Below are 25,176 nucleotides of genomic sequence, written 5' to 3'. Positions count from 1 at the left end.
CCCGGTTCCAAAGGGGTAGGGGTACCGGTCTGTCCTGGATCCCAGGGCCCGGTTCCAAAGGGGTAGGGGTACCGGTCCATCCTGGATCCCAGGGCCCGGTTCCAAAGGGGTAGGGGTACCGGCCCGTCCTGGATCCCAGGGCCCGGTTCCAAAGGGGTAGGGGTACCGGTCTGTCCTGGATCCCAGGGCCCGGTTCCAAAGGGGTAGGGGTACCGGTCCATCCTGGATCCCAGGGCCCGGTTCCAAAGGGGTAGGGGTACCGGCCCGTCCTGGATCCCAGGGCCCGCTTCCAAAGGGGTAGGGGTACCGGCCTGCCCCTTGCACTGTCGCCCTGCCTGTGCCAATCCACCCCCACGTCCCCAGAGCAGTGTCGACACTGTATTTGTAACCTGCCCCGGCTCTGGCTGGCTCAGCTGCCCGCTGGCAGACGGGCGGCCCCGGCCCGCCCGGAAGAAGATCCTTCGCCCGGAGAGCAGTGCCCGGAGAGCAGCCGGGATGCAGGCGCGGGCCTGGGTTCTGCTGCCGGGGGCCGGGTGGGCGGAGGAGCAGGGGCTCTATGCAGCTAGTGCGAGCGAGAGCCGCCCCCGCTCGCCGTCGGCCAGCAGACACGCAGGGCACGTTCCGGGGGGCGCCCTGGGGTAGCAGGCAGTTCAGAGCCAGCGCGGGGGGTGGGCCGGAGGCTGGGGAGAAGGGCGGCCCAGTTCCCACTGCTTGCAGTGCAGGCTCCCCGCGAGACTGGCCAGTCCTCGTGTGCGGCCAGCGGTGAGGCAGGGAGGAAGCCCGGCCCCCCGGCCACGTGAGCAGCCAGCCCAGGACCAGGGAGCTGGGCCCTGTGAGTGCGAGGGGTGCCAAGGGGCCCGGCTCCAGCTGGCACCGGCGCTCACGAGCCCCCCGCCCTCGGGAGGTGCCAACGCGGCAGCGAGGACACTCCGCCGTCCCTGCCCGCTGTTCCAGGCGCCCTGGGACCCGCCCAGAGCGCCAGCGCCGCCGGAGCCCGTCCGCGCAGCCCACGCCGGAGCCCGTCCGCGCAGCCCACGCCGGAGCCCGTCCGCGCAGCCCACGCCGGAGCCCGTCCGCGCAGCCCACGCCGGAGCCGGCTCTCCCCTGCCGCAGCCCAAGGGAGCAGGGCGAGCTGGCGCCTACCCGCAGCACCCGGGCGGGGAGGCGGCGACAGAGCACGCGGAGGCCAGCTGTGCAATTCTCTTTAGTGAGCCAGCCGGCCCTGGGCCCCGCTTTCCCTTGGCCCGAGGCGTGCCCCTGCGCCAGGCCGGGCCACAGCCCCACGGCACAGGGGGGCCCCCGCCCGCCCGGGGGCCTGCACGCAGCCAGGAAACGCTCCTGCGGGGGGCCGGGTAAGGGCAAGGCCCCTGAGCGCAGCCAGAGCCGCTGGCGCCCGGGGGCACGGCCTGCCCTGGAGCGGTCCCGGAACAGCCTGCAAAGCGCCAGTCCTGGGGGAGGGCAGAGCCCGCCAGCCCGTCACTGCCGGCGCGCCTTCTTGGGCCTCCTCTCCGCTCTCGCGGCCGCGTCGTGAGCCTTCCTCTTCTCCGCCAGCCGGGTCGCCTGGGGAAAGCGCCGGCTTAGCCCTGCACACGGACGGCCTCCGCCCGCCAGCGCTGGAGGGGCCAGACCCGCCCCCGGGAGCTCGCGCCCCTAGCCCCCCGCTGCCGAGCGCAGGCCGCATGGCCTAGTGCCCTGAGCACTGGTGGAGCTCCCTCCTTCCTGGGACACTGGGCAATCCACTGCCTCGGTTTCCCCAGTCGTGACGCTGGGAAGCAGCCCCCCCCACTCCCAGAGGTGGGGGCAGCAGGTTTCTGCAGCTCTCGGTTTCCCCGGCGTGGGGCGGTTTCCGGCCCAGCGCCCGCCCCTCCCCCTCCCGGCCGGCTACGCCACGCTGCCCCCCCGTACCTCCCGAACTTTGCGCTTCTTCCCAAACAGGATTTTCTGGTACAGGTACTTCTCCCGCTTCTTCATCATCATGATGGCCAGGCGCTTCTCCTCGCTCTGCTCCTCCTGGGCCGCTCGCTGCCTGTCCTCCAGCCGCACCGTGCCCGCCGTCACCGTCACGGCCAGCTTCTGGGGAGCGACACGCCGTGACCTCGCGCCCCGGCCCATGGCACCGAGCGCGGCTGCCCCCAGACACTCAGCCCAAAGCAGGAGAGCAGAGCCAGCTGGGCAGACTCCTGCCCCTACAGCCCGGCACGGAGGGGCCCTTGGCCGCCAGCCTCCTGGGACGGGGCAGCCCCACGCCCTTTGCCAAGCCCCGGTTCACCCAGAGCCGAGCAGGGCACATGGACTCCAGAGCCAGGCACCGCACCTTTCCTTGGGATCGCTGCTTCTCCAGCGCCTGCAGCTTCTCTTCCTCCTCCCTCTCCGAGAGCTCCTCTCCTTCCGAGCCCCCCTCCTCCTCCTCCTCCTCCTCCTCCTCCTCCTCGCTGGCGGCAGCTGCAGAAGGCAGAGAGCAGAGTGAGGCTGGAGCACGTCTCCCCAGATGGGAGATCCGGGCTGGATCCTTGGGGCGGGGGCTCCACTTACCTGGGTTCTCGCCCCTCTGCAGGGCCAGCAGCTTGAGCTTCTCCGGTGGGACGTAGTCCCCGTCCCGCTCCGCCACGAAGGGCGAGAGGTGGGGGGGCAGCAGCTGGCCAGGGAAGTACTCGGCCACCGGGAGGAGCAGCTTGGCGTTGACCGAGTCGAACACCCACTGGGGCTGCAGGTAATACCTGGGGAGGGAGGGGTGGCGTGAGCGGGGCAGCGCTGCCGCTGGGGCCCGAGGCCGGACGCCGGGGGCAGGGCCGGGCATCGGCCTCACCTGCCGATCACCTGCTTCTCCAGGCCGGGCCGGTCGACAATCTGGTGGGTGATGGTCGGGTCCCCCACCTCGTAGGTGGCACCGATGCCCACGGACTTGTCCCAAGACGCCTCGCCCCCGAAGCACCTGCCAACAGAGACCCCCGCGGTCAGGCCGGCCGAGGCCACCTCCGTGAGCCGCCCGGACTCTCCTCCCTAGGCCTGGCCCCGGCCCGGACCCAGCCGTGCTGGGCCACCCCCCGCTCTCCAGGCCGACAGGTCTCCAGAGGGCTCGGCCCTCAGCCCCGGGAGCTGCCCCCTGAGGAGGGTGCCATCGGGACCTACCGGATGATGAAGGCCAGCGGCTCGCGCGGCACCTCTCTGTTCAGGAAGAACCGCAGCCCCTCGAACAGCTTCTTCTGCTTCTCCACCGCCGCCTGCTGCTCCTGCCTCGCCACCTCCTGCTCCGCGCTCTCCTGGCCACAGACGAGGGCGTGAGCGCCTCCCCCGCCGGGCCCCGCGAGGGGCGAGAGCCTCACCCGCCGGGCCCTGCCCACCCTGCATGCCCACCACCACGAGGGGCGAGAGCCTCCCCCGCCGGGCCCTGCCCACCCCGCACACCGGCCACCGCGAGGGGCGAGAGCCTCCCCCGCCGGGCCCTGCCCACCCTGCGCGCCCACCACCGCGAGGGGCGAGAGCCTCCCCCGCCGGGCCCTGCCCACCCCGCACACCGGCCACCGCGAGGGGCGAGAGCCTCCCCCGCCGGGCCCTGCCCACCCCGCACACCGGCCACCGCGAGGGGCGAGAGCCTCCCCCGCCGGGCCCTGCCCACCCCGCACACCGGCCACCGCGAGGGGCGAGAGCCTCCCCCGCCAGGCCCTGCCCACCCCGCGCGCCCACCACCGCGAGGGGCGAGAGCCTCCCCCGCCGGGCCCTGCCCACCCCGCACACCGGCCACCGCGAGGGGCGAGAGCCTCCCCCGCCGGGCCCTGCCCACCCCGCACACCGGCCACCGCGAGGGGCGAGAGCCTCCCCCGCCGGGCCCTGCCCACCCCGCACACCGGCCACCGCGAGGGGCGAGAGCCTCCCCCGCCAGGCCCTGCCCACCCTGCGCGCCCCACCACCGCGAGGGGCGAGAGCCTCCCCCGCCAGGCCCTGCCCACCCCCGCACACCGGCCACCGCGAGGGGCGAGAGCCTCCCCCGCCAGGCCCTGCCCACCCCGCACACCAGCCACCGCGAGGGGCGAGAGCCTCCCCCGCCAGGCCCTGCCCACCCCGCACACCGGCCACCGCGAGGGGCGAGAGCCTCCCCCGCCAGGCCCTGCCCACCCCGCACACCAGCCACCGCGAGGGGCGAGAGCCTCCCCCGCCAGGCCCTGCCCACCCCGCACACCGGCCACCGCGAGGGGCGAGAGCCTCCCCCGCCAGGCCCTGCCCACCCCGCACACCGGCCACCGCGAGGGGCGAGAGCCTCCCCCGCCAGGCCCTGCCCACCCCGCACACCGGCCACCGCGAGGGGCGAGAGCCTCCCCCGCCAGGCCCTGCCCACCCCGCACACCGGCCACCGCGAGGGGCGAGAGCCTCCCCCGCCAGGCCCTGCCCACCCCGCACACCGGCCACCGCGAGGGGCGAGAGCCTCCCCCGCCGGGCCCTGCCCACCCCGCACACCGGCCACCGCGAGGGGCGAGAGCCTCCCCCGCCAGGCCCTGCCCACCCCGCACACCGGCCACCGCGAGGGGCGAGAGCCTCCCCCGCCAGGCCCTGCCCACCCCGCACACCGGCCACCGCGAGGGGCGAGAGCCTCCCCCGCCGGGCCCCACGCGCCGGCCACCGCGAGGGGCAAGAGCCTCCCCCTGCCGAGCCCTGCCCACCCCGCACACCGCGAGGGGCGAGAGCCTCCCCCCGCCGGGCCCCGCCCACCCTGCGCGCCGGCCACCGCGAGGGGCGAGAGCCTCCCCCTGCCGAGCCCTGCCCACCCCGCACACCGGCCACCGCGAGGGGCGAGAGCCTCCCCCCGCCGGGCCCCGCCCACCCCGCACACCGGCCACCGCGAGGGGCGAGAGCCTCCCCCCGCCGGGCCCCGCCCACCCTGCGCGCCGGCCACCGCGAGGGGCGAGAGCCTCCCCGCCGGGTCATGCCCACCCCACAGGCCGGCCCCCAGCAAGGAGGGGCTGTCTCACCCCGCCCACCCCCAAAGCCAGCGTGCCCAGCTCTTACCCCGTCCGCGGGGAACTCGTCCACCTGCGCCTCGTCCTCCACGCTCGGCGCTACCACCCGGGCCAGGCTGGCGCTCAGCGCCGACAGCTTCTGCAGCCGGAAAGAGCAGTGCCGCGTCACGCCCGAGGGGCCGGCGGGGGCCCTGCAGGGTCCCTCCAGCCAGGCCGGGCCCTGTGCCCCCCGCCGGGGCAGAACCAGAGCAGCACAGAGGGGTCGGGCTCAGTGGCCATTAACCTGCGCCACACCGCGGGGTCTCACCTCCATGTAGCTCTCCGAGTCCATGGCGTACGCCTCCCCCTCCTCCGGCCCCCGCTCCGCCTCCGCCTGGCCCTCAATCTGCAGAGGGGAGAAGGGTGAAGGCAGGGCCGGGGCCTGCTGCGATCCTGCGGCTGCTTCCTGGCCCCCAGCCGCCCCCCAGCCGGATCCGGAGCCACCCCAACCACCTGCCTCCCCCCGGGGGGTCCCACGAGCCCGCACCTTGGGGGGGTAGAGGAGGTTGAGGGTCTGGTAGAGGCGGAAGTTGACGAAGCCCAGCAGGGTGGTGTAGAACTCGGGTGAAGGTGGCCATGACCCTGTAGTCCACGTCCGTCGGGTGCTGGAAGAGACGGGGGGAGGGGAGTGAGAACCAACCCCCCCCCCGCCCCCACGGACACCTGGGTTCTCGCTCAGCCAGAAGCTCTGGACCGGTCCCACAGACGGTCAGAGGGCCCGTACCGTGGGGGAGGGGGGCCAGACCTGGCCACCCCCTTCCCCAAATGCTGCCTGGGAGCCTTCTGGGCCAGCTGCCCCCCTCCAGCCCGTTAGTGTTTAATTATCTCCCCACACTGGGTGCAAGCGAACAATTTCCGGCCCCACAGGGGCACAGGGAGCCAGCTGGGCTGCCTGGCACACGCGGGGGGGGGGGCTCTCAGAGCCGCGATCAGTCACTGCTCTCCAGCCCAAGCGGGGCGGCTTGGGGCCCCGTCTCAGCCCCGGGCACGCAGAGCCAGGACTCACGTCGTGGGCAAAGGCGTAGGGCGTGATCCAGGTGACGGGCTGCCCCAGCACCTCGGCCTGGTAGTAGATCCCCTTGATGGACAGGAAGACCTGCGGGAGAGCGCGGGAGGTGAGCGCAGGGGCCGAGCGCAGCCCCGCGGAGCCAGCGCCCGGCCCAGCCCAGCCCTCACCTTGCGCAGGGAGCGGGAGGCGACCACGTAGTTGAGGAACTCCACGGTGAGACGGCGGCACAGCTGGACGCTCTGCACGTGGCACTTGCCCGTGCGCGGGAAGGTGGCGAAGAGGAAGCACATGGACAGCGCGTCGTCCAGGTCCCGCAGGGCGTCCACGAAGGTCGGGTACCTGCAGGCCCGTGGGACGGTCCCGGTGAGAGCGGGAGGGGCTCCCAGGCCAGGCCCATCTCAGAGCCGTTCTGGCCAGGCAGCGGGGCCCGCTCAGGCAGGCAGGGCAGCACCAGAAGCACACAGCCCGGGGAGCTCCGAGAGCGAGGATACGCCGCCCTCCCTCTGCCTGACGTGCGCAGACTCCCCGGCTCGTGCGCTGGAGACCACAGCTCTCAGCTTGCAGACTCTCGCGGTTACCGGACCCAGCTCCCGGGCAGGGGCCGTCCTGTGCCGCTGGCACCTGCTCTGTCAGGCCCTGAGCTCAGCAGAGGCTCCCGGGCACCATGGGAAGGCAGATCAGCTCGGCGCGCCCTCTGCAGTCACCACGAGGGGCAGGGCAGCTCATCCGCGTGAGTCACCCTCTGCCAGGACTGGCTCCGAGCTCCCTCCCAGACACCACCGCACAGGGAGCCCAAGGCACTGCCAGGCCCCAGGGCCGGGAGCCTGTACTCGGCCCTGCTGCGCCCCATGATCTCTCCAGCCCCGGCTCACAGGAACGAGCCAGCCCCCTGCCCGGCCCCGCCGCCCCCCTCACCTCTCCTTGACGATGTGGTCGAGCTTGTAGCTGGGCTTGTTTTCTTTCAGCCGCTCCACGGCGTTCCACTCGCTCTTCCCGTAGGCTTGCGGAGCTTGCGCACGAACACCTGCGGCACGGGAATGGGATCGTGTGGCCACTTGCTGCGCCCACACGCGCCCCGCCGAGGCGGGCAGGGCCCAGCGCTGCCCGGGGCTCCTCTGCAGCACGGCGCCTGCCTCCCGCTTGCCTAAGGCCGCTGCTCTCCTCACTGGCTCACGCTGCCCCACGGGATCTTGGCCCACCCCCGGCCTCCAGGCGGGGAACAGGCTTTGCACTGCAATCAGGCTCCTACCTTATACTCCCGGAACTTGTTGACGATGGGCTCGTGCAGGAGGAACTTGATGTCTTTGAGGAGGTAGAAGGTGCGGGCAGCGGTGGAGCCTTTGTTCACCTTCTTCTTGTGTTTGGGCTCATGGGGGTAGATCCCCTTCAGGATACACAGGCGCCTGGGGCAGAGCCAGAGGAGGTCAGAGTCCGTACGGGGCTGCCGAGCCCTTCGCCTCCCAGCCACCGCAGACGAAAGCCGCTTGGAGGGCTTTGTGGGGCTGCCCGAAAGCTTCTTTAACACAGAGTTACGGTGCCGCGTGCCCTTCCGGGAGGGGGGGGAACAAGCCCCGTAACCCCAGGAACCGTGACGCCCGCCCCAGCCTGGTCTGCCCATGTTGCTTTGGGACGTTTGCTGGCACCACACACAGCAGTGTGGGGCGGTTCCAGTGCGCCTCGAGGCGGCTCTGCACAGGGCCCAGACGCCCCCGCAAGCGCCACGTGCCCGGCTCCGGCAGAGACCCCGCAGGGCAGAGCGAGGCTGGGGCAGCGAGGGGACCCACCTGAAATCCGCCAGGCTCAGCTGCAGCTTCTTCCGCGCCTTGTTGCGGGTGATGTAGTTGGTGGCGGCGCCGCGCGCGTACTGGGGGGAAGGAGGGGTGAGGGGGGGGCAGGGCAGAGACCGGACCCCCACCGGGACCCCGCCCCCCGCCAATCCCCCGAACCCAGGCCTCTGCCCCGCCCCCAGCCTCCAGCCCCGCCCCCCAATCCCCGAACCCAGGCCTCTGCCCCGCCCCCCAGCCTCGCCCCCTGCCAATCCCCCGAACCCAGGCCTCTGCCCCGCCCCCCAGCCTCGCCCCTGCCAATCCCCCAAACCCAGGCCTCTGCCCCGCCCCCCAGCCTCGCCCCCTGCCAATCCCCCGAACCCAGGCCTCTGCCCGCCCCCCAGCCTCGCCCCCTGCCAATCCCCCGAACCCAGGCCTCTGCCCCGCCCCCAGCCTCGCCCCCTGCCAATCCCCCGAACCCAGGCCTCTGCCCCGCCCCCCAGCCTCGCCCCCTGCCAATCCCCGAACCCAGTCCTCTGCCCCGCCCCCCAGCCTCGCCCCCTGCCAATCCCCGAACCCAGGCCTCTGCCCCGCCCCCCAGCCTCCAGCCCCGCCAATCCCCCGAACCCAGGCCTCTGCCCCACCCCCCCAGCCTCCAGCTTCGCCCCCCGCCAATCCCCCAAACCCAGGCCTCTGCCCGCCCCCCCAGCCTCCAGCCCCGCCCCCCGCCAATCCCCCAAACCCAGGCCTCTGCCCAGCCCCCCCAGCCTCCAGCCCCGCCCCCAAGTCCCAGCGCCCCAGCCCCGCCCTCAGCGACCCCCAGCCTCCAGCCCCGCCCCCCAGCCTCCAGCCCCGCCCCCTGCCAATCCCCCGAACCCAGGCCTCTGCCCCGCCCCCCAGCCCCGCCCCCGCCAATCCCCCGCACCCAGTCCTCTGCCCCGCCCCCCAGCCTCGCCCCCGCCAATCCCCTGAACCCAGTCCTCTGCCCCGCCCCCCCAGCCTCCAGCCCCGCCCCCCGCCAATCCCCCGAACCCAGTCCTCTGCCCCGCCCCCCAGCCTCGCCCCCGCCAATCCCCCGAACCCAGTCCTCTGCCCCGCCCCCCAGCCTCCAGCCCCGCCCCCCGCCAATCCCCGAACCCAGGCCTCTGCCCCGCCCCCCAGCCTCCAGCCCCGCCCCCCGCCAATCCCCCGAACCCAGTCCTCTGCCCCGCCCCCCAGCCTCGCCCCCTGCCAATCCCCCGAACCCAGGCCTCTGCCCCGCCCCCCAGCCTCCAGCCCCGCCCCCCGCCAATCCCCCGAACCCAGGCCTCTGCCCCGCCCCCAAGTCCCAGCGCCCCCAAGCCCCGCCCTCAGCGACCCTCGTGCCCCCTAGCCCCGCCCAGTCTCTGCCCCGCCCCATCCTCCAGCCCCGCCCCAGTCCCCCCAAGTCCCCAGCCCCCCCGCCCCCAGTCCCCGTGGCCCCCCAAGTCCCCAGCCCCGCCACCAGCGCCCCCAGGCTCTAGCCCCGCCCCCCCCGGTACCTTCTTCTTCTCCAGGCCGCCCATGGCCCCGCTGCTCGCTCCCCGCACCAGCGCCACGCGCCGCTCCGCTCGCCCCGCCCCCCGCCGCGAGGACCCAGCCGGGCTGCCCGCCCGCTGCCTGCGCGCTCGGAGCCTCCCGCGGCGCAGTGCGCAGGCGCGGCCCGGGGCCTCAGGCGGGCGGAAGTCACCGCGCGGCCCGTCAGGCGTGAGTCGGGCAGCCCGGGCGGCGCGGGGCATGCCGGGAGACGGCCGGAGGGGGTGGGAGGGGCCTGTGCGGGCATGAGGAATCGGTAGCAGCAGCCCCGCCCCCGTGCCCAGACCCTGCCCCTAGCCCCGCCCCCATGCCCGCTCCTCCGCCTAGCCCCGCCCCCGTGCCCGCTCCTCCGCCTAGCCCCGCCCCCATGCCTAGCCCCTGCGCCTAGCCCCGCCCCCATGCCTAGACCCTGCCCTAGCCCCGCCCCCATGCCCGCTCCTCCGCCTAGCCCCGCCCCCGTGCCCGCTCCTCCGCCTAGCCCCGCCCCCGTGCCTAGCCCCTGCGCCTAGCCCCGCCCCCATGCCTAGACCCTGCCCCTAGCCCCGCCCCCGTGCCCGCTCCTCCGCCTAGCCCCGCCCCGTGCCTAGACCCTGCCCCTAGCCCCGCCCCCATGCCCGCTCCTCAGCCTAGCCCCGCCCGATCCTACACCGAGCCCCGCCTCCTGCGCCCATCCTGAGCTGATTAGCCCTGTGCCCGCCCCTCCCTCTCCTGCCCCCTCCCCACTTGCCTCTTGCCCCCTCCCTGTTCTGCCCCCTCCCCCTCCTCATCCCCGTTCTGCCCCCTCCCCTTCTCTGTCTTGCCCCTTGCCCCCTCCCTTCCTCCTCTCCTTCCTGCCCCCTCCCCCTCCTCATCCCCCTCTTGCCCCTTGCCCCCTCCCCTTCCTCCTCTCCTTTCTTCCCCCTCCCCCTCCTCATCCCCCTCTTGCCCCTTGCCCCCTCCCCTTCCTCCTCTCCTTCCTTCCCCCTCCCCCTCCTCATCCCCCTCTTGCCCCCTCCCCTTCCTCCTCTCCTTCCTTCCCCCTCCCCCTCCTCATCCCCCTCTTGCCCCCTCCCCTTCCTCTCTCCTTCCTGCCCCCTCCCCCTCCTCATCCCCCTCTTGCCCCTTGCCCCCTCCCCCTCCTCCTCTCCTTCCTGCCCCCTCCCCCTCCTCATCCCCCTCTTGCCCCTTGCCCCCTCCCCTTCCTCCTCTCCTTCCTGCCCCCTCCCCCTCCTCATCCCCCTCTTGCCCCCTCCCCTTCCTCCTCTCCTTCCTTCCCCCTCCCCCTCCTCATCCCCCTCTTGCCCCTTGCCCCCTCCCCTTCCTCCTCTCCTTCCTTCCCCCTCCCCCTCCTCATCCCCCTCTTGTCCCCTCCCCTTCCTCCTCTCCTTCCTTCCCCCTCCCCCTTCTCATCCCCCTCTTGCCCCTTGCCCCCTCCCCTTCCTCCTCTCCTTCCTGCCCCCTCCCCCTCCTCATCCCCCTCTTGCCCCCTCCCCTTCTCCCGCCCCCCTCAGCCTGGCTCTAGCCTCGGAGCCCTGCTGCCTTTCTCTGCTCCACGCAAGGGCAGGCCTGGGAGGCAGGCGGTCCCTGTGCAGCCGCTGCTCATCGCCGCCCACGCAGGGGCCGCTGGGCTTTTCCTGGGGCCCGGCTGTTCCGCCCCGGGACCCTCTGCTGCAGCCAGGCCCCGAGTGCAGGGCGGGGCAGAGACCCCCGCAGCCAGGAGTCCGGGGCCGGCCCTGGGAAAGGGTCGACTGCTGCCCTCTGCTCTTCGTGCTCCGCAGCGAGAGGCCGGCTCCCTCCCGCAGGCGGCCGTGAAACAGCCCGTCCCCCCGGTTTGCGTCCGGCGGGGGGTGCGGCTGCCTCTGGGCGCCTGGCTGCGGGCGCCAGCGGCTGGGCTCCTCGGGCCGGGCCGGTAGGGAGACGTGGGACGCTCCGAGTCTGGCAGCCCAGCCTGGGGCGGGAAGGGAAGGGGACCCACGAGGGGAGCTTGGGCAGCGCTGGCCACGCCCTGCAGCGGGCAGCCCTTGGGGCAGAGCCCCGGGCACGTGGGCAGGCCAGGCCGTGGAGGGGGAGTGCTGCCAGCTCCCCGGCTGGGCTGGTGCCTGGCGGAAGGGGCTGGAAGCCCTCGCCCGCCCGGGGGCCACGCTGCCTGGGGGAGCGCAGGAGGCTGCCCGGGGCAGGGCCAGGACGCACCAGGCGGTGGGGGAGTCACGCAGCTGCTCCGCTTCCTGCCACTGGCAGCCAAAGTCCGCTCTGTTTCTGCTGACCTAGCCCCGTCCCCAGCGCAGCCTCGCCACTTCCCCGGGCTCATCGGGACGGCAGTGAGTCTCCCAGCGCCGCCCCGGGGCTCTGCCGCCATGGCGCCCGGCCCGTGGCTGCTCCTCCTCGCCCTGGCCCTGCCTGCCCAGCTGAGCCGTGAGTAGCTCTAACGCTCCTGCTGCGCCCACGGGCCCCGTGCAGCCCCCAGGCAGAGCACGCCCTCTGCCCCCCCGCCTGGGGCACCCTCTGCCCCCCCCGCCTGGGGCACCCTCTGCTCCCCCCGCCTGGGGCACCCTCTGCCCCCCCCCGGCCTGGGCACCCTCTGCCCCCCCCGCCTGAGGCACCCTCTGCCCCCCGTTCCTGGACACGCCTCTGCCCCCCGTTCCTGGGACACCCTCTGCCCCCCCCCGTTCCTGGTGGCACCCTCTGCCCCCCCCCGTTCCTGGGACACCCTCTGCCCCCCCCCGGCCTGGGGGCACCCTCTGCCCCCCCGCCTGGGGCACCCTCTGCCCCCCCCATTTCCTGGGACACCCTCTGCCCCCCCCCGCCTGGGGCACCCTCTGCCCCCCCCCGTTCCTGGGGCACCCTCTGCCCCCCGTTCCTGGGACACCCTCTGCCCCCCCCCCCGCCTGGGACACCCTCTGCCCCCCCCGCCTGGGACACCCTCTGCCCCCCATTCCTGGGACACCCTCTGCCCCCCCCCCGCCTGGGGCACCCTCTGCCCCCCGTTCCTGGGACACCCTCTGCCCCCCCCCCTGCCTGGGACACCCTCTGCCCCCCCCGCCTGGGACACCCTCTGCCCCCCATTCCTGGGACACCCTCTGCCCCCCCCACGCCTGGGGCACCCTCTGCCCCCCGTTCCTGGGACACCCTCTGCCCCCCCCGTTCCTGGGGCACCCTCTCCCCCCCGTTCCTGGGACACCCTCTGCCCCCCCCCGTTCCTGGGGCACCCTCTCCCCCCCGTTCCTGGACACCCTCTGCCCCCCCCGTTCCTGGGGCACCCTCTGCCCCCCCCCGTTTCCTGGGACACCCTCTGCCCCCCCCCGTTCCTGGGACACCCTCTGCCCCCCGTTCCTGGGGCACCCTCTGCCCCCCGGCCTGGGGCTGTGGAACAAGACACAGCAGAGCCCCTGGGCAGTCCAGGCAGTGCCGTCCAGACGGAGCGTGGTAGCGCTGACACCTCGGCCAAATCCCCTGCCGCTCTCAGCCGGGATCTATCCATCTATGGTCCCCGGGGGGACCCCAGCCCCACTCCACCCCTTCTGTCTGAGGCCGCCCCGCTCGAATCAGGCCCCGCCCCACTCATCCTTCCCTGGCCACCTGTCCGGCCCGGGCCCCAGCCTTGCGGGCGGATGGGCAGTTCTGGGAGGCTGCGCCTTCCCTCGCCGACGTTCCCGGCTGCCGGGTGTGCTGCGGAATTCCCCTCCAGAGGGGGCTGCTTGTCACTGGGGGGGGGGCCCGATTTGCTCCTGGCGGGACTTGCCGGCTTCAGCGACCCCTTCCAAGGGGCTTGTGTGCGTCACCAGGTCCCTGCCCTGGTGCTGGGTCCCCGGGGCCGTGCAGGCGACAGGCCCTGGGGCGCTGGGTCCCCGGGGCCGTGCAGGCGACAGGCCCCGGGGCGCTGGGTCCCTGGGGCCGTGCAGGCGACAGGCCCCGGGGCGCTGGGTCCCTGGGGCCGTGCAGGTGACAGGGCCCTGGGCGCCGGGTCCCTGGGGCCGTGCAGGTGACAGGCCCTGGGGCGCCGGGTCCCTGGGGCCGTGCAGGCGACAGGCCCTGGGGCGCTGGGTCCCTGGGGCCGTGCGGGCGACAGGCCCTGGGGCGCTGGGTCCCTGGGGCCGTGCAGGCGACAGGCCCTGGGGCGCTGGGTCCCCTGGGGCGTGCAGGGCGACAGGCCCCGGGGCGCTGGGTCCCTGGGGCCGTGCGGGCGACAGGCCCCGGGGCGCTGGGTCCCTGGGGCCGTGCGGGCGACAGGCCCTGGGGCGCTGGTCCCTGGGGCCGTGCGGGCGACAGGCCCCGGGGCGCTGGGTCCCTGGGGCCGTGCGGGCGACAGGCCCTGGAGCGCTGGGTCCCTGGGGCGTGCGGGCGACAGGCCTGGGGTGCTGGGTCCCTGGGGCCAGTGCAGGCGACAGGCCCTGGAGCGCTGGGTCCCTGGGGCCGTGCGGGGCGACAGGCCCTGGGGCGCTGGGTCCCTGGGGCCGTGCGGGCGACAGGCCCTGGGGCGCCTGGGTCCCTGGGGCCGTGCGGGCGACAGGCCCTGGGGCGCTGGGTCCCTGGGGCCGTGCGGGCGACAGGCCTGGGGCGCTGGTCCCTGGGGCCGTGCGGGCGACAGGCCCTGGGGCGCTGGGTCCCCGGGGCCGTTGCGGGCGACAGGCCCTGGGGCGCTGGGTCCCCTGGGGCCGTGCGGGGCGACAGGCCCCGGGGCGCTGGGTCCCTGGGGCCGTGCGGGCGACAGGCCCTGGAGCGCTGGGTCCCTGGGGCCGTGCGGGCGACAGGCCCCGGGGCGCCGGGTCCCTGGGGCCGTGCGGGCGACAGGCCCCGGGGCGCCGGGTCCTGGGCCGTGCGGAGCGACAGGCCCCGGGGCGCCGGGTCCCTGGGGCCGTGCGGGCGACAGGCCCCGGGGCGCTGGGTCCCTGGGGCCGTGCAGGCGACAGGCCCCGGGGCGCTGGGTCCCTGGGGCGTGCAGGCGACAGGCCCTGGGGCGCTGGGTCCCTTGGGCCGTGCAGGCGACAGGCCCTGGGGCGCTGGGTCCCTGGGGCCGTGCAGGCGACAGGCCCTGGGGCGCTGGGTCCCTGGGGCCGTGCGGGCGACAGGCCCTGGGGCGCTGGGTCCCTGGGGCCGTGCGGGCGACAGGCCCTGGGGCGCTGGGTCCCCTGGGGCGCTGGGTCCCTGGGGCCGTGCAGGCGACAGGCCCCGGGGTGCTGGGTCCCTGGGGCCGTGCAGGCGACAGGCCCTGGGGCGCTGGGTCCCTGGGGCCGTGCAGGTGACAGGCCCTGGGGCGCTGGGTCCCTTGGGGCCGTGCAGGCGACAGGCCCTGGGGCGCTGGGTCCCTGGGGCCGTGCGGAGCGACAGGCCCTGGGGCGCCGGGTCCCTGGGGCCGTGCAGGCGACAGGCCCTGGGGTGCTGGGTCCCTGGGGCCGTGCGGGCGACAGGCCCTGGGGCGCCGGGTCCCTGGGGCCGTGCAGGCGACAGGCCCCGGGGCGCTGGGTCCCTGGGGCCGTGCGGGCGACAGGCCCCGGGGTGCTGGGTCCCCGGGGCCGTGCAGGCGACAGGCCCTGGGGCGCTGGGTCCCTGGGGCCGTGCAGGTGACAGGCCCTGGGGCGCTGGGTCCCTGGGGCCGTGCAGGCGACAGGCCCTGGGGCGCTGGGTCCCTGGGGCCGTGCGGGCGACAGGCCCTGGGGCGCCGGGTCCCTGGGGCCGTGCAGGCGACAGGCCCTGGGGCGCTGGGTCCCTGGGGCCGTGCAGGCGACAGGCCCTGGGGTGCTGGGTCCCTGGGGCCGTGCGGGCGACAGGCCCTGGGGCGCCGGGTCCCTGGGGCCGTGCAGGCGACAGGCCCCGGGGCGCTGGGTCCCTGGGGCCGTGCGGGCGACAGGCCCCGGGGTGCTGGGTCCCCGGGGCCGTGCAGGCGACAGGCCCTGGGGCGCTGGGTCCCTGGGGCCGTGCAGGTGACAGGCCCTGGGGCGCTGGGTCCCTGGGGCCGTGCAGGCGACAGGCCCTGGGGCGCTGGGTCCCTGGGGCCGTGCGGGCGACAGGCCCTGGGGCGCCGGGGTCCCTGGGGCCGTGCAGGCGACAGGCCCTGGGTGCTGGGTCCCTGGGGCCGTGCGGGCGACAGGGCCCTGGGGCGCCGGGTCCCTGGGGCCGTGCAGGCGACAGGCCCCGGGGCGCTGGGTCCCTGGGGCCGTGCGGGCGACAGGCCCTGGGGTGCTGGGTCCCCGGGGCCGTGCAGGCGACAGGCCCTGGGGCGCTGGGTCCCCGGGGCCGTGCAGGCGACAGGCCCTGGAGCGCTGGGTCCCTGGGGCCGTGCAGGCGACAGGCCCTGGAGCGCTGGGTCCCTGGGGCCGTGCAGGCGACAGGCCCTGGGGCGCTGGGTCCCTGGGGCCGTGCAGGCGACAGGCCCTGGGGCGCTGGGTCCCCGGGGCCGTGCGGGCGACAGGCCCTGGAGCGCTGGGTCCCTGGGGCCGTGCGGGCGACAGGCCCTGGGGCGCTGGGTCCCCGGGGCCGTGCGGGCGACAGGCCCTGGGGCGCTGGGTCCCTGGGGCCGTGCGGGCGACAGGCCCTGGGGCGCTGGGTCCCTGGGGCCGTGCAGGCGACAGGCCCTGGGGCGCTGGGTCCCTGGGGCCGTGCGGGCGACAGGCCCTGGGGCGCTGGGTCCCCGGGGCCGTGCAGGCGACAGGCCCTGGGGCGCTGGGTCCCTGGGGCCGTGCGGGCGACAGGCCCTGGGGCGCTGGGTCCCTGGGGCCGTGCGGGCGACAGGCCCTGGGGCGCTGGGTCCCTGGGGCCGTGCGGGCGACAGGCCCCGGGGCGCTGGGTCCCTGGGGCGCCGGCGGCAGGGGTGCGGAGGGATGTGCTCGGCGTCACGTGCCGCTTTTCAGGGGGAGCAGGGCGACCTGTGGGAGCGAGCCTGCCCGGGTCCCTGCGCCCCCTCCCCCGGTGCTCAGGGATCTCCCCCTCCCCCAGTGCCCCGCAGGCCCTGCTGAAGTCGGTGTGGGGTCTCCTGCAGAGGGGCCGGGGCCCCTTTGGGCTCCATGTTGCCTGCGGGCCCCAGCAGGGCCGTTGTGGGGGTGAGGACACCTCAGGGACCGGCGCCGTCCGCCCCTCAAGCTCCGGGCGCTGCAGCCATTTGGGCCTCTGGCTCGGCAGCAGGCCAGGAGGTCCAGGGGGGCCTGTCCTGTCTGCAGGTTTGCTCCGTCCACGGGGTTCACGCTCGCCTCGGCTCTCGCCCCAGAGCCCCCCCAGGATCTCGCCGCCACCGCCAAGTGCCTGGCCATGGAGCTCCTGAGGCACAGCCAGGACGCGGCGGAGGAGCCGAACCCCAGCGTCTACGTGGCCCTGCGCCTGGCTGCCGAGCACGACCTGGAGAAAGAGGCCCAGTACCTCCAGCGGCTGACAGACGCCCTCCCGCCCAGCGCCGGCAGGTACAGCCAGGGGGGGGGGGCTCCTGCCCTCGGAGCAGGTACAGCCGGGGGGGGCTCCCGCCCCTCAGAGCAGGTACAGCCGGGGGGGGCTCCCGCCCCTCGGAGCAGGTACAGCCGGGGGGGCCTCCCGCCCCTCAGAGCAGGTACAGCCAGCGGGGGGGGCTCCTGCCCCTCGGAGCAGGTACAGCCGGGGGGGGGCCTCCCGCCCCTCAGAGCAGGTACAGCCGGGGGGGGCTCCCGCCCCTCGGAGCAGGTACAGCCGGGGGGGCCTCCCGCCCCTCAGAGCAGGTACAGCCAGCGGGGGGGGCTCCTGCCCCTCGGAGCAGGTACAGCCGGGGGGGGCCTCCTGCCCCTCGGAGCAGGTACAGCCGGGGGGGGCCTCCTGCCCCTCGGAGCAGGTACAGCCAGCGGGGGGGGCTCCTGCCCCTCGGAGCAGGTACAGCCGGGGGGGGCTCCCGCCCCTCAGAGCAGGTACAGCCGGGGGGGGCCCTCCTGCCCCTTGGAGCAGCCATGGGCAGGGACTTTCTCTGGGGGGGGGACGGGACGGGGGGCGGTGGGCGTGGGCGTGGGCTGGCTCCACCCCCAGAAGGGGCGGGGCGTGGGGCAAAAGGGGCTTGGCTAGGAGGTACCGTTCCCCCGCCCTGCGAGATAAGGACGGAGGTTGGGTCCCTCAGGACTGGTCAGCCCGGCTGGGCGGGCTGGGTCCCTGGCTCTGTCGGGGTGATGGGGGAGGCCTCGCTCGTTGATTCCCTGCTGTGTCCGTCCCTCTGGGCCCTGCTTTGGCTGGATGGGCCTTTGGTCTGACCCCGTCCGGCCGCTCACAGCCTGCCCTCTTCCTGCCATGGGCCCCACCCAAGGGGCTGGCTCTCCGCTCACGTGTGGGTGGGGATCTCCCCCCGGGCCCCACGGACGGATGAGCACGGGGGTGCCCGGGCAGTGCCTGTCGGGCTCCTGTCAGGCACGGAAAGCTCGAGGCTCCAGCGAGCCCGGCCCTCGTCAGCCCGCCCGTGGGCAGCGCCGGGGCGCAGGGGGCGGGAGGGAGTGAGCAGCCCCGGCGACCTGGCCTGGCTTGTCCCTGCAGCTCGGCGGCAGGCGGCCGGCAGAAGCAGCACAGCACCGGGCGCCTGGCTCTGCACCTCCTGGCGCTGCGGGCGGCCTGCCGGGACATGGAGACGCTCCGGAGCCGCAAGCTGGTGACCGAGCTGAAGTTCCAGCTGCACAAGGAGAAGGAGCAGATAGGTGAGGGGGGCCCGGCTCGTGTCCCTGCAGGAGAAAGGCCGTCGGTGGAGCAGCAGCCGCCCCTGCCCGGCGCGGGCCCCGGCCGCCCTCCTGGGCCAGTGGCAGCGAAGCGTCCGACCCGGGGGCACGGGGAGGGTTGTGGGCTGGCTGGGCGCAGGGCCGCACGGCGCCTTTCTCACCCCAGCCCTGCCTCCCGCTCCCAGCGTTCCAGAGGAACGGACCGCCCGGTCACCAGCTACTACCAGTACAGCCTGGGCGTGCTGGCCCTGTGCGTGCACGGCAAGAGGGTCGACACACACGTGATCCGCAAGCTCCTGAGCGCTGAGAAGCACGACAAGTTCACGCTCGGCGGCAGGTTCTCCGTGGGTACGTGCGCCGGGCGGCGGCGGGGGTCTCCGCGGGTACGGTCGCCGGGCGGCGGCGGGGTCTCCGTGGGTATGGGCGGCGGCGGGCTCTCCGTGGGTACGTGCGCCGGGCGGCGGCGGGGTCTCCGCGGGTACGGCGCCGGGCGGCGGCGGGGTCTCCGCGGGTACGGGCGCCGGGCGGCGGTGGGCTCTCCGTGGGTACGGGCGCCGGGCGGCGGCGGGGTCTCCGTGGGTACGGGCGCCGGGCGGCGGCGGGCTCTCCGTGGGTACGGGCGCCGGGCGGCGGCGGGGTCTCCGTGGGTACGGGCGCCGGGCGGCGGCGGGCTCTCCGTGGGTACGGGCGCCGGGCGGCGGCGGGGTCTCCGCGGGTACGGTCGCCAGGCGGCGGCGGGTCTCCGTGGGAACGGGCGGCGGTGGGCTCTCCGTGGGTACGGGCGCCGGGCGGCGGCGGGGTCTCCGTGGGTACGGGCGGCGGCGGGCTCTCCGTGGGTACGGGCGCCGGGCGGCGGCGGGGTCTCCGCGGGTACGGTCGCCAGGCGGCGGCGGGGTCTCCGTGGGTACGGGCGCCGGGCGGCGGCGGGTCTCCGCGGGTACGGTCGCCGGGCGGCGGCGGGGTCTCCGTGGGTACGGGCGCCGGGCGGCGGCGGGGTCTCCGCGGGTAACGGTCGCCGGGCGGCGGCGGGGGTCTCCGTGGGTACGGGCGCCGGGCGGCGGGCTCTCTGTGGGTTCCGGGCGCCGGGCGGCAGCGGGCTCTCCGTGGGTACGGGCGGCGGCGGGCTCTCCGTGGGTACGGGCGGCGGCGGGCTCTCCGTGGGTACAGGCGCCGGGCGGCGGCGGGCTCTCCGTGGGTACGGGCGCCGGCGCGGCGGGCTCTCCGTGGGTACGGGCGCCGGGCGGCGGCGGGCTCTCCGTGGGTACGGGCGCCGGGGCGGCGGCGGGCTCTCCGTGGGTACGGGCGGCGGCGGGCTCTCCGTGGGTACGGGTGCCAGGCGGCGGCGGGCTCTCCGTGGGTACGGGCGGCGGCGGGCTCTCCGTGGGTACGGGCGCCAGGCGGCGGCGGGTCTCCGTGGGTACGGGCGCCAGGCGGCGGCGGGGTCTCCGTGGGTACAGGGCGCCAGGCGGCGGCGGGGTCTCCGTGGGTACGGGCGCGGCGGCGGCGGGCTCTCCGTGGGTACGGGCGCCGGGCGGCGGCGGGCTCTCCGTGGGTACGGGCGGCGGCGGGCTCTCCGTGGGTACGGGCGGCAGCGGGCTCTCCGTGGGTACGGGCGGCGGCGGGCGGCGGCGGGCTCTCTGTGGGTACGGGCGGCGGGCGGCGGCGGGCTCTCCGTGGGTACGGGCGCCGGGGAGTGTCTGTGCTGTCTCAGACCCCTGGCTCTCCCTTTAGCCCTCCTGCTCCTCCCCCCACAGACACGGCCGCCATGGCCGGCTTGGCCTTCTCCTGCCTGGAGCGGTCCAAGCTCTCCGAGGCCCAGCTGGTGCCCACAATCAGCCTGGCTGTCCAGAGTGTGAGGAGCCGGATTCTGCAGGCTCAGACCCCCGGGGGCACCTTCGGCAACATCTTCAGCAGCCCGCTGGCCATGCAGGTGGGAGAGCGGGGCTGGAGCGTGTCTCCTGCCCTGGCATGGCTGTGGCGGTGCCCGGGCAGGTGGCGTCAGGGACCACACGTGCTGCTGGGTAGCTGGGCAGCTGGTGCCAGGGCCATGCAGGGTGGCGGGTGGCCGGGCAGGTGGCGCCAGGGACCGCACGGGCTGGTGGGTGGCCGGGCAGGTGGCGCCAGGGACCGCACGCCTGGTGGGTGGCCGGGCAGGTGGCGCCAGGGACCGCACGGCCTGGTGGGTGCCGGGCAGGTGGCGCCAGGGACCGCACGGCTGGTGGGTGGCCGGGCAGGTGGCGCTAGGGACCGCACGGGCTCGTGGGTGGCCAGTGCGGTGGGGAAAGCATCCCGGGCCAGGGCTGATCGGCACGGCAGGCGGGGCGCAGCTGGAGGCCAAAGGGTCAGTTCCCTGCGCTCGGCACTGGCACCGGGGGCAGCTGTTTGAAACGAGGCTTCTCTCCGCTCGCGGAACCCGGCGGCCAGCTGCTGACGGCGACGGGGGTGAGCCAGCCGCCGCGTACCCCCCAGACCTGCAGGGCCTGCTGGACAGCCTGCGACAGGGTCGCTTCCACAGCCTCATGGCTACGTCCCAGCTGCTGCCTGTGCTGCAATGGCCGTAGCTACCTAGACCTCAGCACCATGGAGTGCCGGGCAGAGCCAGGTAAGTGGGGCAGAGGTGGGAGCGAGGGTGGGTTGGGGTCCCGGTTCCCACGCCCAGCAGCAGATCCCCCAAGAGGCAGGGCTCTGCAGGGCTGTCGGTGCGGGAGCGGCCCGGCGCGGAGGTCAGGACGGCCGGGCGTCACGCCTGTCGGTGCGGGAGCGGCCCGGCGCGGAGGTCAGGGTGGCCGGGCGTCACGGCTGTCGGTGCGGAAGCGGCCTGGCGCGGAGGTCAGGGTGGCCGGGTGTCACGGCTGTCGGTGCGGGAGCGGCCCAGCGCGGAGGTCAGGGTGGCGGTGTCACGGCTGTCGGTGCGGGAGCGGCCCGGCGCGGAGGTCAGGGCGGCCGGGCGTCACGGCTGTCGGTGCGGGAGCGGCCCGGCGCGGAGGTCAGGGCGGCCGGGTGTCACGGCTATTGGTGCGGGAGCGGCCTGGCGCGGAGGTCAGGGTGGCCGGGTGTCACGGCTGTCGGTGCGGGAGCGGCCCGGCGCGGAGGTCAGGGCGGCCGGGTGTCACGGCTGTCGGTGCGGGAGCGGCCCGGCGCGGAGGTCAGGGCGGCCGGGGGTCAGGGCGGCCGGGCGTCACGGCTGTCGGTGCGGGAGAGGCTCGGCGCGGAGGTCAGGGCGGCCAGGCATCACGGCTGTCGGTGCGGGAGCGGCCGGCGCGGAGGTCAGGGCGGCCGGGCGTCAGGGCTGTCGGTGCGGGAGCGGCCCGGCGCGGAGGTCAGGGCGGCCGGGCGTCACGGCTGTCGTGCGGGAGCGGCCCGGCGCGGAGGTCAGGGCGGCCGGGCGTCACGGCTGTCGGTGCGGGAGCGGCCCGGCGCGGAGGTCAGGACGGCCGGGCGTCACGGCTGTCGGTGCGGGAGCGGCCCGGCGCGGAGGTCAGGGCGGCCGGGTGTCACGGCTGTCGGTGCGGGAGCGGCCCGGCGCGGAGGTCAGGGCGGCCGGGTAGTCACGGCTGTCGGTGCGGGAGCGGCCCGGCGCGGAGGTCAGGGCGGCCGGGCGTCAGGGCTGTCGGTGCGGGAGCGGCCCGGCGCGGAAGTCAGGGCGGCCGGGCGTCAGGGCTGTCGGTGCGGGAGCGGCCCGGCGCGGAGGTCAGGGCGGCCGGGTTGTCACGGCTGTCGGTGCTCACCAAACCTCTCCGTTCTCGCAGACACTTTGCGGCTCGACAGCAGCTGTCCGGGGTCCCTGGCGGTCGCGCCGGGGGCCGAGACCATCACCGTTTCAGCTGGCGGTGGAGCACCCGCCGAGCCCTGGGCAGCTGTACAACCGCTCCCTGCAGGTGCCCTCCGGGTCCTCCCTCCTGCACGTGCTGGAGGCGGCGGTGGTGGTGGCGGCCAGCCAGGACTCCGAGCCCTTCACGTAAGAGCCGTCCGCTGGCAGGACGGGCCCCGTGTCCCCCGGGCAGAGGGCGGCGGAGCAGGACGGGCCCCGTGTCTCCCGGGCGGAGGGCGGCGGAGCAGGGCGGGCCCCGTGTCCCCCGGGCGGAGGGCGGCGGAGCAGGGCAGGCCCCGTCTCCCCCGGGCGGAGGGCGGCGGAGCAGGGCGGGTCCCGTCTCCCCTGGGCGGAGGGCGGTGGAGCAGGAACGGGCCCCGTGTCTCCCAGGCGGAGGGCGGCGGAGCAGGGCGGGCCCCGTGTGCCCCGGGCGGAGGGCGGCGGAGCAGGATGGGCCCCGTCTCCCCCGGGCGGAGGGCGGCGGAGCAGGGCGGGCCCCGTCTCCCCCGGGCGGAGGGCGGCGGAGCAGGGCGGGCCCCGTCTCCCCCGGGCGGAGGGCGGCGGAGCAGGGCGGGCCCCATGTGTCCCGGGCGGAGGGCGGCGGAGCAGGACGGGCCCCGTCTCCCCCCGGGCGGAGGGCGGCGGAGTAGGGCGGGCCCCGTCTCCCCCCGGGGGGAGGGCGGCGGAGCAGGGCGGGCCCCGTGTGTCCCGGGCGGAGGGCGGGTGGAGCAGGACGGGCCCCGTCTCCCCCGGGCGAGAGGGCGGCGGAGCAGGGCGGGCCCCGTCTCCCCCCGGGCGGAGGGCGGCGGAGCAGGGCGGGCCCCGTCTCCCCCGGGCGGAGGGCGGCGGAGCAGGGCGGGCCCCATGTGTCCCGGGCGGAGGGCGGCGGAGCAGACGGGCCCCGTCTCCCCCGGGCGGAGGGCGGCGGAGTAGGGCGGGCCCCGTCTCCCCCCGGGGGGAGGGCGGCGGAGCAGGGCGGGCCCCGTCTCCCCCGGGCGGAGGGCGGCGGAGCAGGGCGGGCCTGCCCCCAGAGCGAGCGGGGAATTGGTCTGTGCCCCCAGGAGTGACACTACACAGCCTGGCCCTGCTCCTGGGTGCCATGCTGAGCTCTGAGGCCCATTAACTCTGTGGCCTACTCCGTGCCTCAGTTTCCCCGTTCCCTTAGCCCACGCCAGCCTGGCCCCACCGTTCGGTCGGTGGCCCCAGGAGTCCCAGCCTGCTCCCGGCCTTGGTGTGGCTGTTCCAGCTCGGGGGGGGGGGTCCCCGACACTTGCCAGGGGTGGGATCCGCACCGGAGGCCTGGGGCGCCCTCACTCCCAGGGCCGGGGGAGGCTGCTCGGCCGCCGCTCACACCCCTCCCCCCGACTAGGTTTGAGACCCTGAGCACCCTGCAGGGGCTGTGGCTCGACGCCGTGCTGGGGTGAGGGGCAGCAACGCGCAGCGGAGTTACTAGGCAGCTCCTCCGGGCCCCGGACACCAGGCTCCAGCAAGGTGAGGGATGCGGCGCGGTGGGTGCCTGGCTCGCTCCCGCCCCCGTGGCTGGTCCAGCGGCTGCTGGCATGGCTGCCCAGGCCTGGGCACGTGGCCGGGGGGCGCGGGAAGGGACAGGGCTGCACGGCTGGCACAGGTCCCCTCCGGCCCAGGCCTGCTCGCGGCCAGACTTCGCCGGCGCAGACTCGGGGGCGAGAGCCGATTCCTGCCCGTTGCTTCACCCCCAGCCCAGCCCGGGTGCCGGCTCTCTGCGTGGCACCTGCAAGGGTCCCAGCCTCTCGGCTGCCCCGCTCAGCCCTCGGCTGGTGCGTCGGGTCCGGTTCTGCCGCCTGGCGCGGACGCGGAAGGGCGGGCTGGCGGGCGCCTGGCGTGGACGCGGAAGGGCGGGCTGGCGGGCGCCTGGCGCGGGCGCGGAAGGGCGGGCTGGCGGGCGCCTGGCGCGGGCGCGGAAGGGCGGGCTGGCGGGCGTGGGGCGCGGGCGGCGGAAGGGCGGGCTGGCGGGCGCCTGGCGCGGGCGCGGAAGGGCGGGCTGGCGGGCGCCTGGCGCGGATGCGGAAGGGCAGGCGGGCGGGCGCCTGGCGCGGACGGTCTGGCCGGTGCTTGGTCCTGCCGGGAGGGCCGGGCTGGACACGGTGCCTCGCGAGGGCCCTGCCCGGAGGCTGCTCCTCCTGGCTCGTGACCTGGTGCTTCGCTTTCCTGTCTCGTAGGCCTGTCGGACTACCGGCCTGAGGACGGAGAGGCCATTGTCCTGAAGTTTAGCCAGTGGTAGACGCCTGCGGCCTGCCCTCCGGTTCCTGCCCCACAGCGACCTCGGTGTGCGCCTCTGGCCCAGGCGTTCTCTGGCCCTGCCCCCCAACCCCCTGCCCTGGGTCACGGCCCCCTCCCGGGCCCTGCCCCCCATACCCCTGGCCCGGGTCACGGCCCCCTCCCAGGCCCTGCCCCCCAACCCCCTGGCCCAGGTCATGGTCCCCTCCCGGGCCCTGCCCCCCATACCCCTGGCCCGGGTCACGGCCCCCTCCCAGGCCCTGCCCCCCAACCCCCTGGCCCAGGTCATGGTCCCCTCCCGGGCCCTGCCCCCCATACCCCTGGCCCGGGTCACGGCCCCTCCCGGGCCCTGCCCCCAACCCCCTGCCCGGGTCACGGCCCCTCCAGCCCTGCGTGCTGCAGTGTCAGTCCCTTGCTGGTTGCTGGGCGTGGGCGGCAGGGCCCCGGGCGCTGGCTGTAGCTTGCGCCCCAGGGCAGAGGCCAAACCCCTTGTCCAAGTTAAGGAAAGAGGCTGAGCGAGGAGCTGAGGGGAGGGTCCGGCTCGGGCTGAAGCCATGAGCGAGAGCCTGAGGAGGGGGCTGGGCTTGGAGGGGCCCAGCCACCCCAGTCTCCGGGGGCCCGAGGCATCCCGGCCCCCATTCCTGGAAGCGCAGGACCCTGGAGCCGGCGCTCTGTCCCCGTTAATCCCATTAAACCTGGATGGCAAAGCTGCCTTGCGGCGTGTCCTTGGGCCTGGCCTGCGGGCTGGGCTCCGCGCCGCGCCCTGTCCCAACGGCAGCTCTGTGCCCTCGGGTCACCTGATCCCTGGCCATTGCTCGTGGGCTGTCACAGCTGGGGGAGGGATCCCCGTCCTGGTCAGCCCCCCAGGGAGAGTGCGGAAGGCCCCGGAGCCAGGGGGCCACCAAACAGCGAGCTGGCTCAAGTGGGGAAACTGAGGCAGGCAGTCCAGCGGCATGAGGCAAGGCCCTGTCATGGGCAGCAAGCGCCGAGGGACGGGGGGTCACGGTGGGTCTCCCGCCAGAGCAGGCCTGAGGGGAGATGGGCCCCGGTTTGCCACCTCGCCGGCGCTGCCCTAGCCGCTGGCTGGAGGATGCTGGAGCCAGCGCTGAGCCGGGCTGGCGCTTGGTGTTTCCGTGAAGCGGTGGCGCCTAGTGGGTAGTGCGCC

The 25,176-nt window shown here is 75.8% G+C and overlaps 2 protein-coding genes across 2 annotated transcripts; one reads left to right on the top strand and one right to left on the bottom strand.

The window, feature by feature from the left end:
* Positions 1-1,191: 1,191 nt before the first annotated feature.
* PES1 (pescadillo ribosomal biogenesis factor 1) lies at positions 1,192-9,447 on the bottom strand. Its single transcript, XM_075897900.1, is given in 17 exon segments — positions 1,192-1,560; positions 1,906-2,073; positions 2,315-2,442; positions 2,533-2,717; positions 2,807-2,932; positions 3,130-3,260; positions 5,002-5,091; positions 5,260-5,337; positions 5,479-5,553; positions 5,555-5,596; positions 5,998-6,087; positions 6,168-6,339; positions 6,916-7,000; positions 7,003-7,024; positions 7,250-7,403; positions 7,785-7,864; positions 9,287-9,447. Coding segments are annotated over 17 exon segments (1,734 nt in total). The 5' UTR covers positions 9,311-9,447; the 3' UTR covers positions 1,192-1,476.
* A 1,797-nt stretch (positions 9,448-11,244) lies between these two features.
* Positions 11,245-24,722, top strand: TCN2 (transcobalamin 2). Its single transcript, XM_075897901.1, is given in 13 exon segments — positions 11,245-11,711; positions 16,498-16,687; positions 17,769-17,926; positions 18,130-18,146; positions 18,148-18,292; positions 19,699-19,874; positions 20,369-20,411; positions 20,414-20,493; positions 20,495-20,546; positions 21,694-21,764; positions 21,766-21,902; positions 23,125-23,246; positions 23,954-24,722. Coding segments are annotated over 13 exon segments (1,311 nt in total). The 5' UTR covers positions 11,245-11,653; the 3' UTR covers positions 24,016-24,722.
* Positions 24,723-25,176: the final 454 nt, after the last annotated feature.

Source organism: Pelodiscus sinensis, chromosome 15, assembly GCF_049634645.1.
Source record: "Pelodiscus sinensis isolate JC-2024 chromosome 15, ASM4963464v1, whole genome shotgun sequence".
Classification (NCBI taxonomy): Eukaryota; Metazoa; Chordata; order Testudines; family Trionychidae; genus Pelodiscus; species Pelodiscus sinensis.
This window is presented reverse-complemented; position numbering and strand designations above follow the sequence as displayed.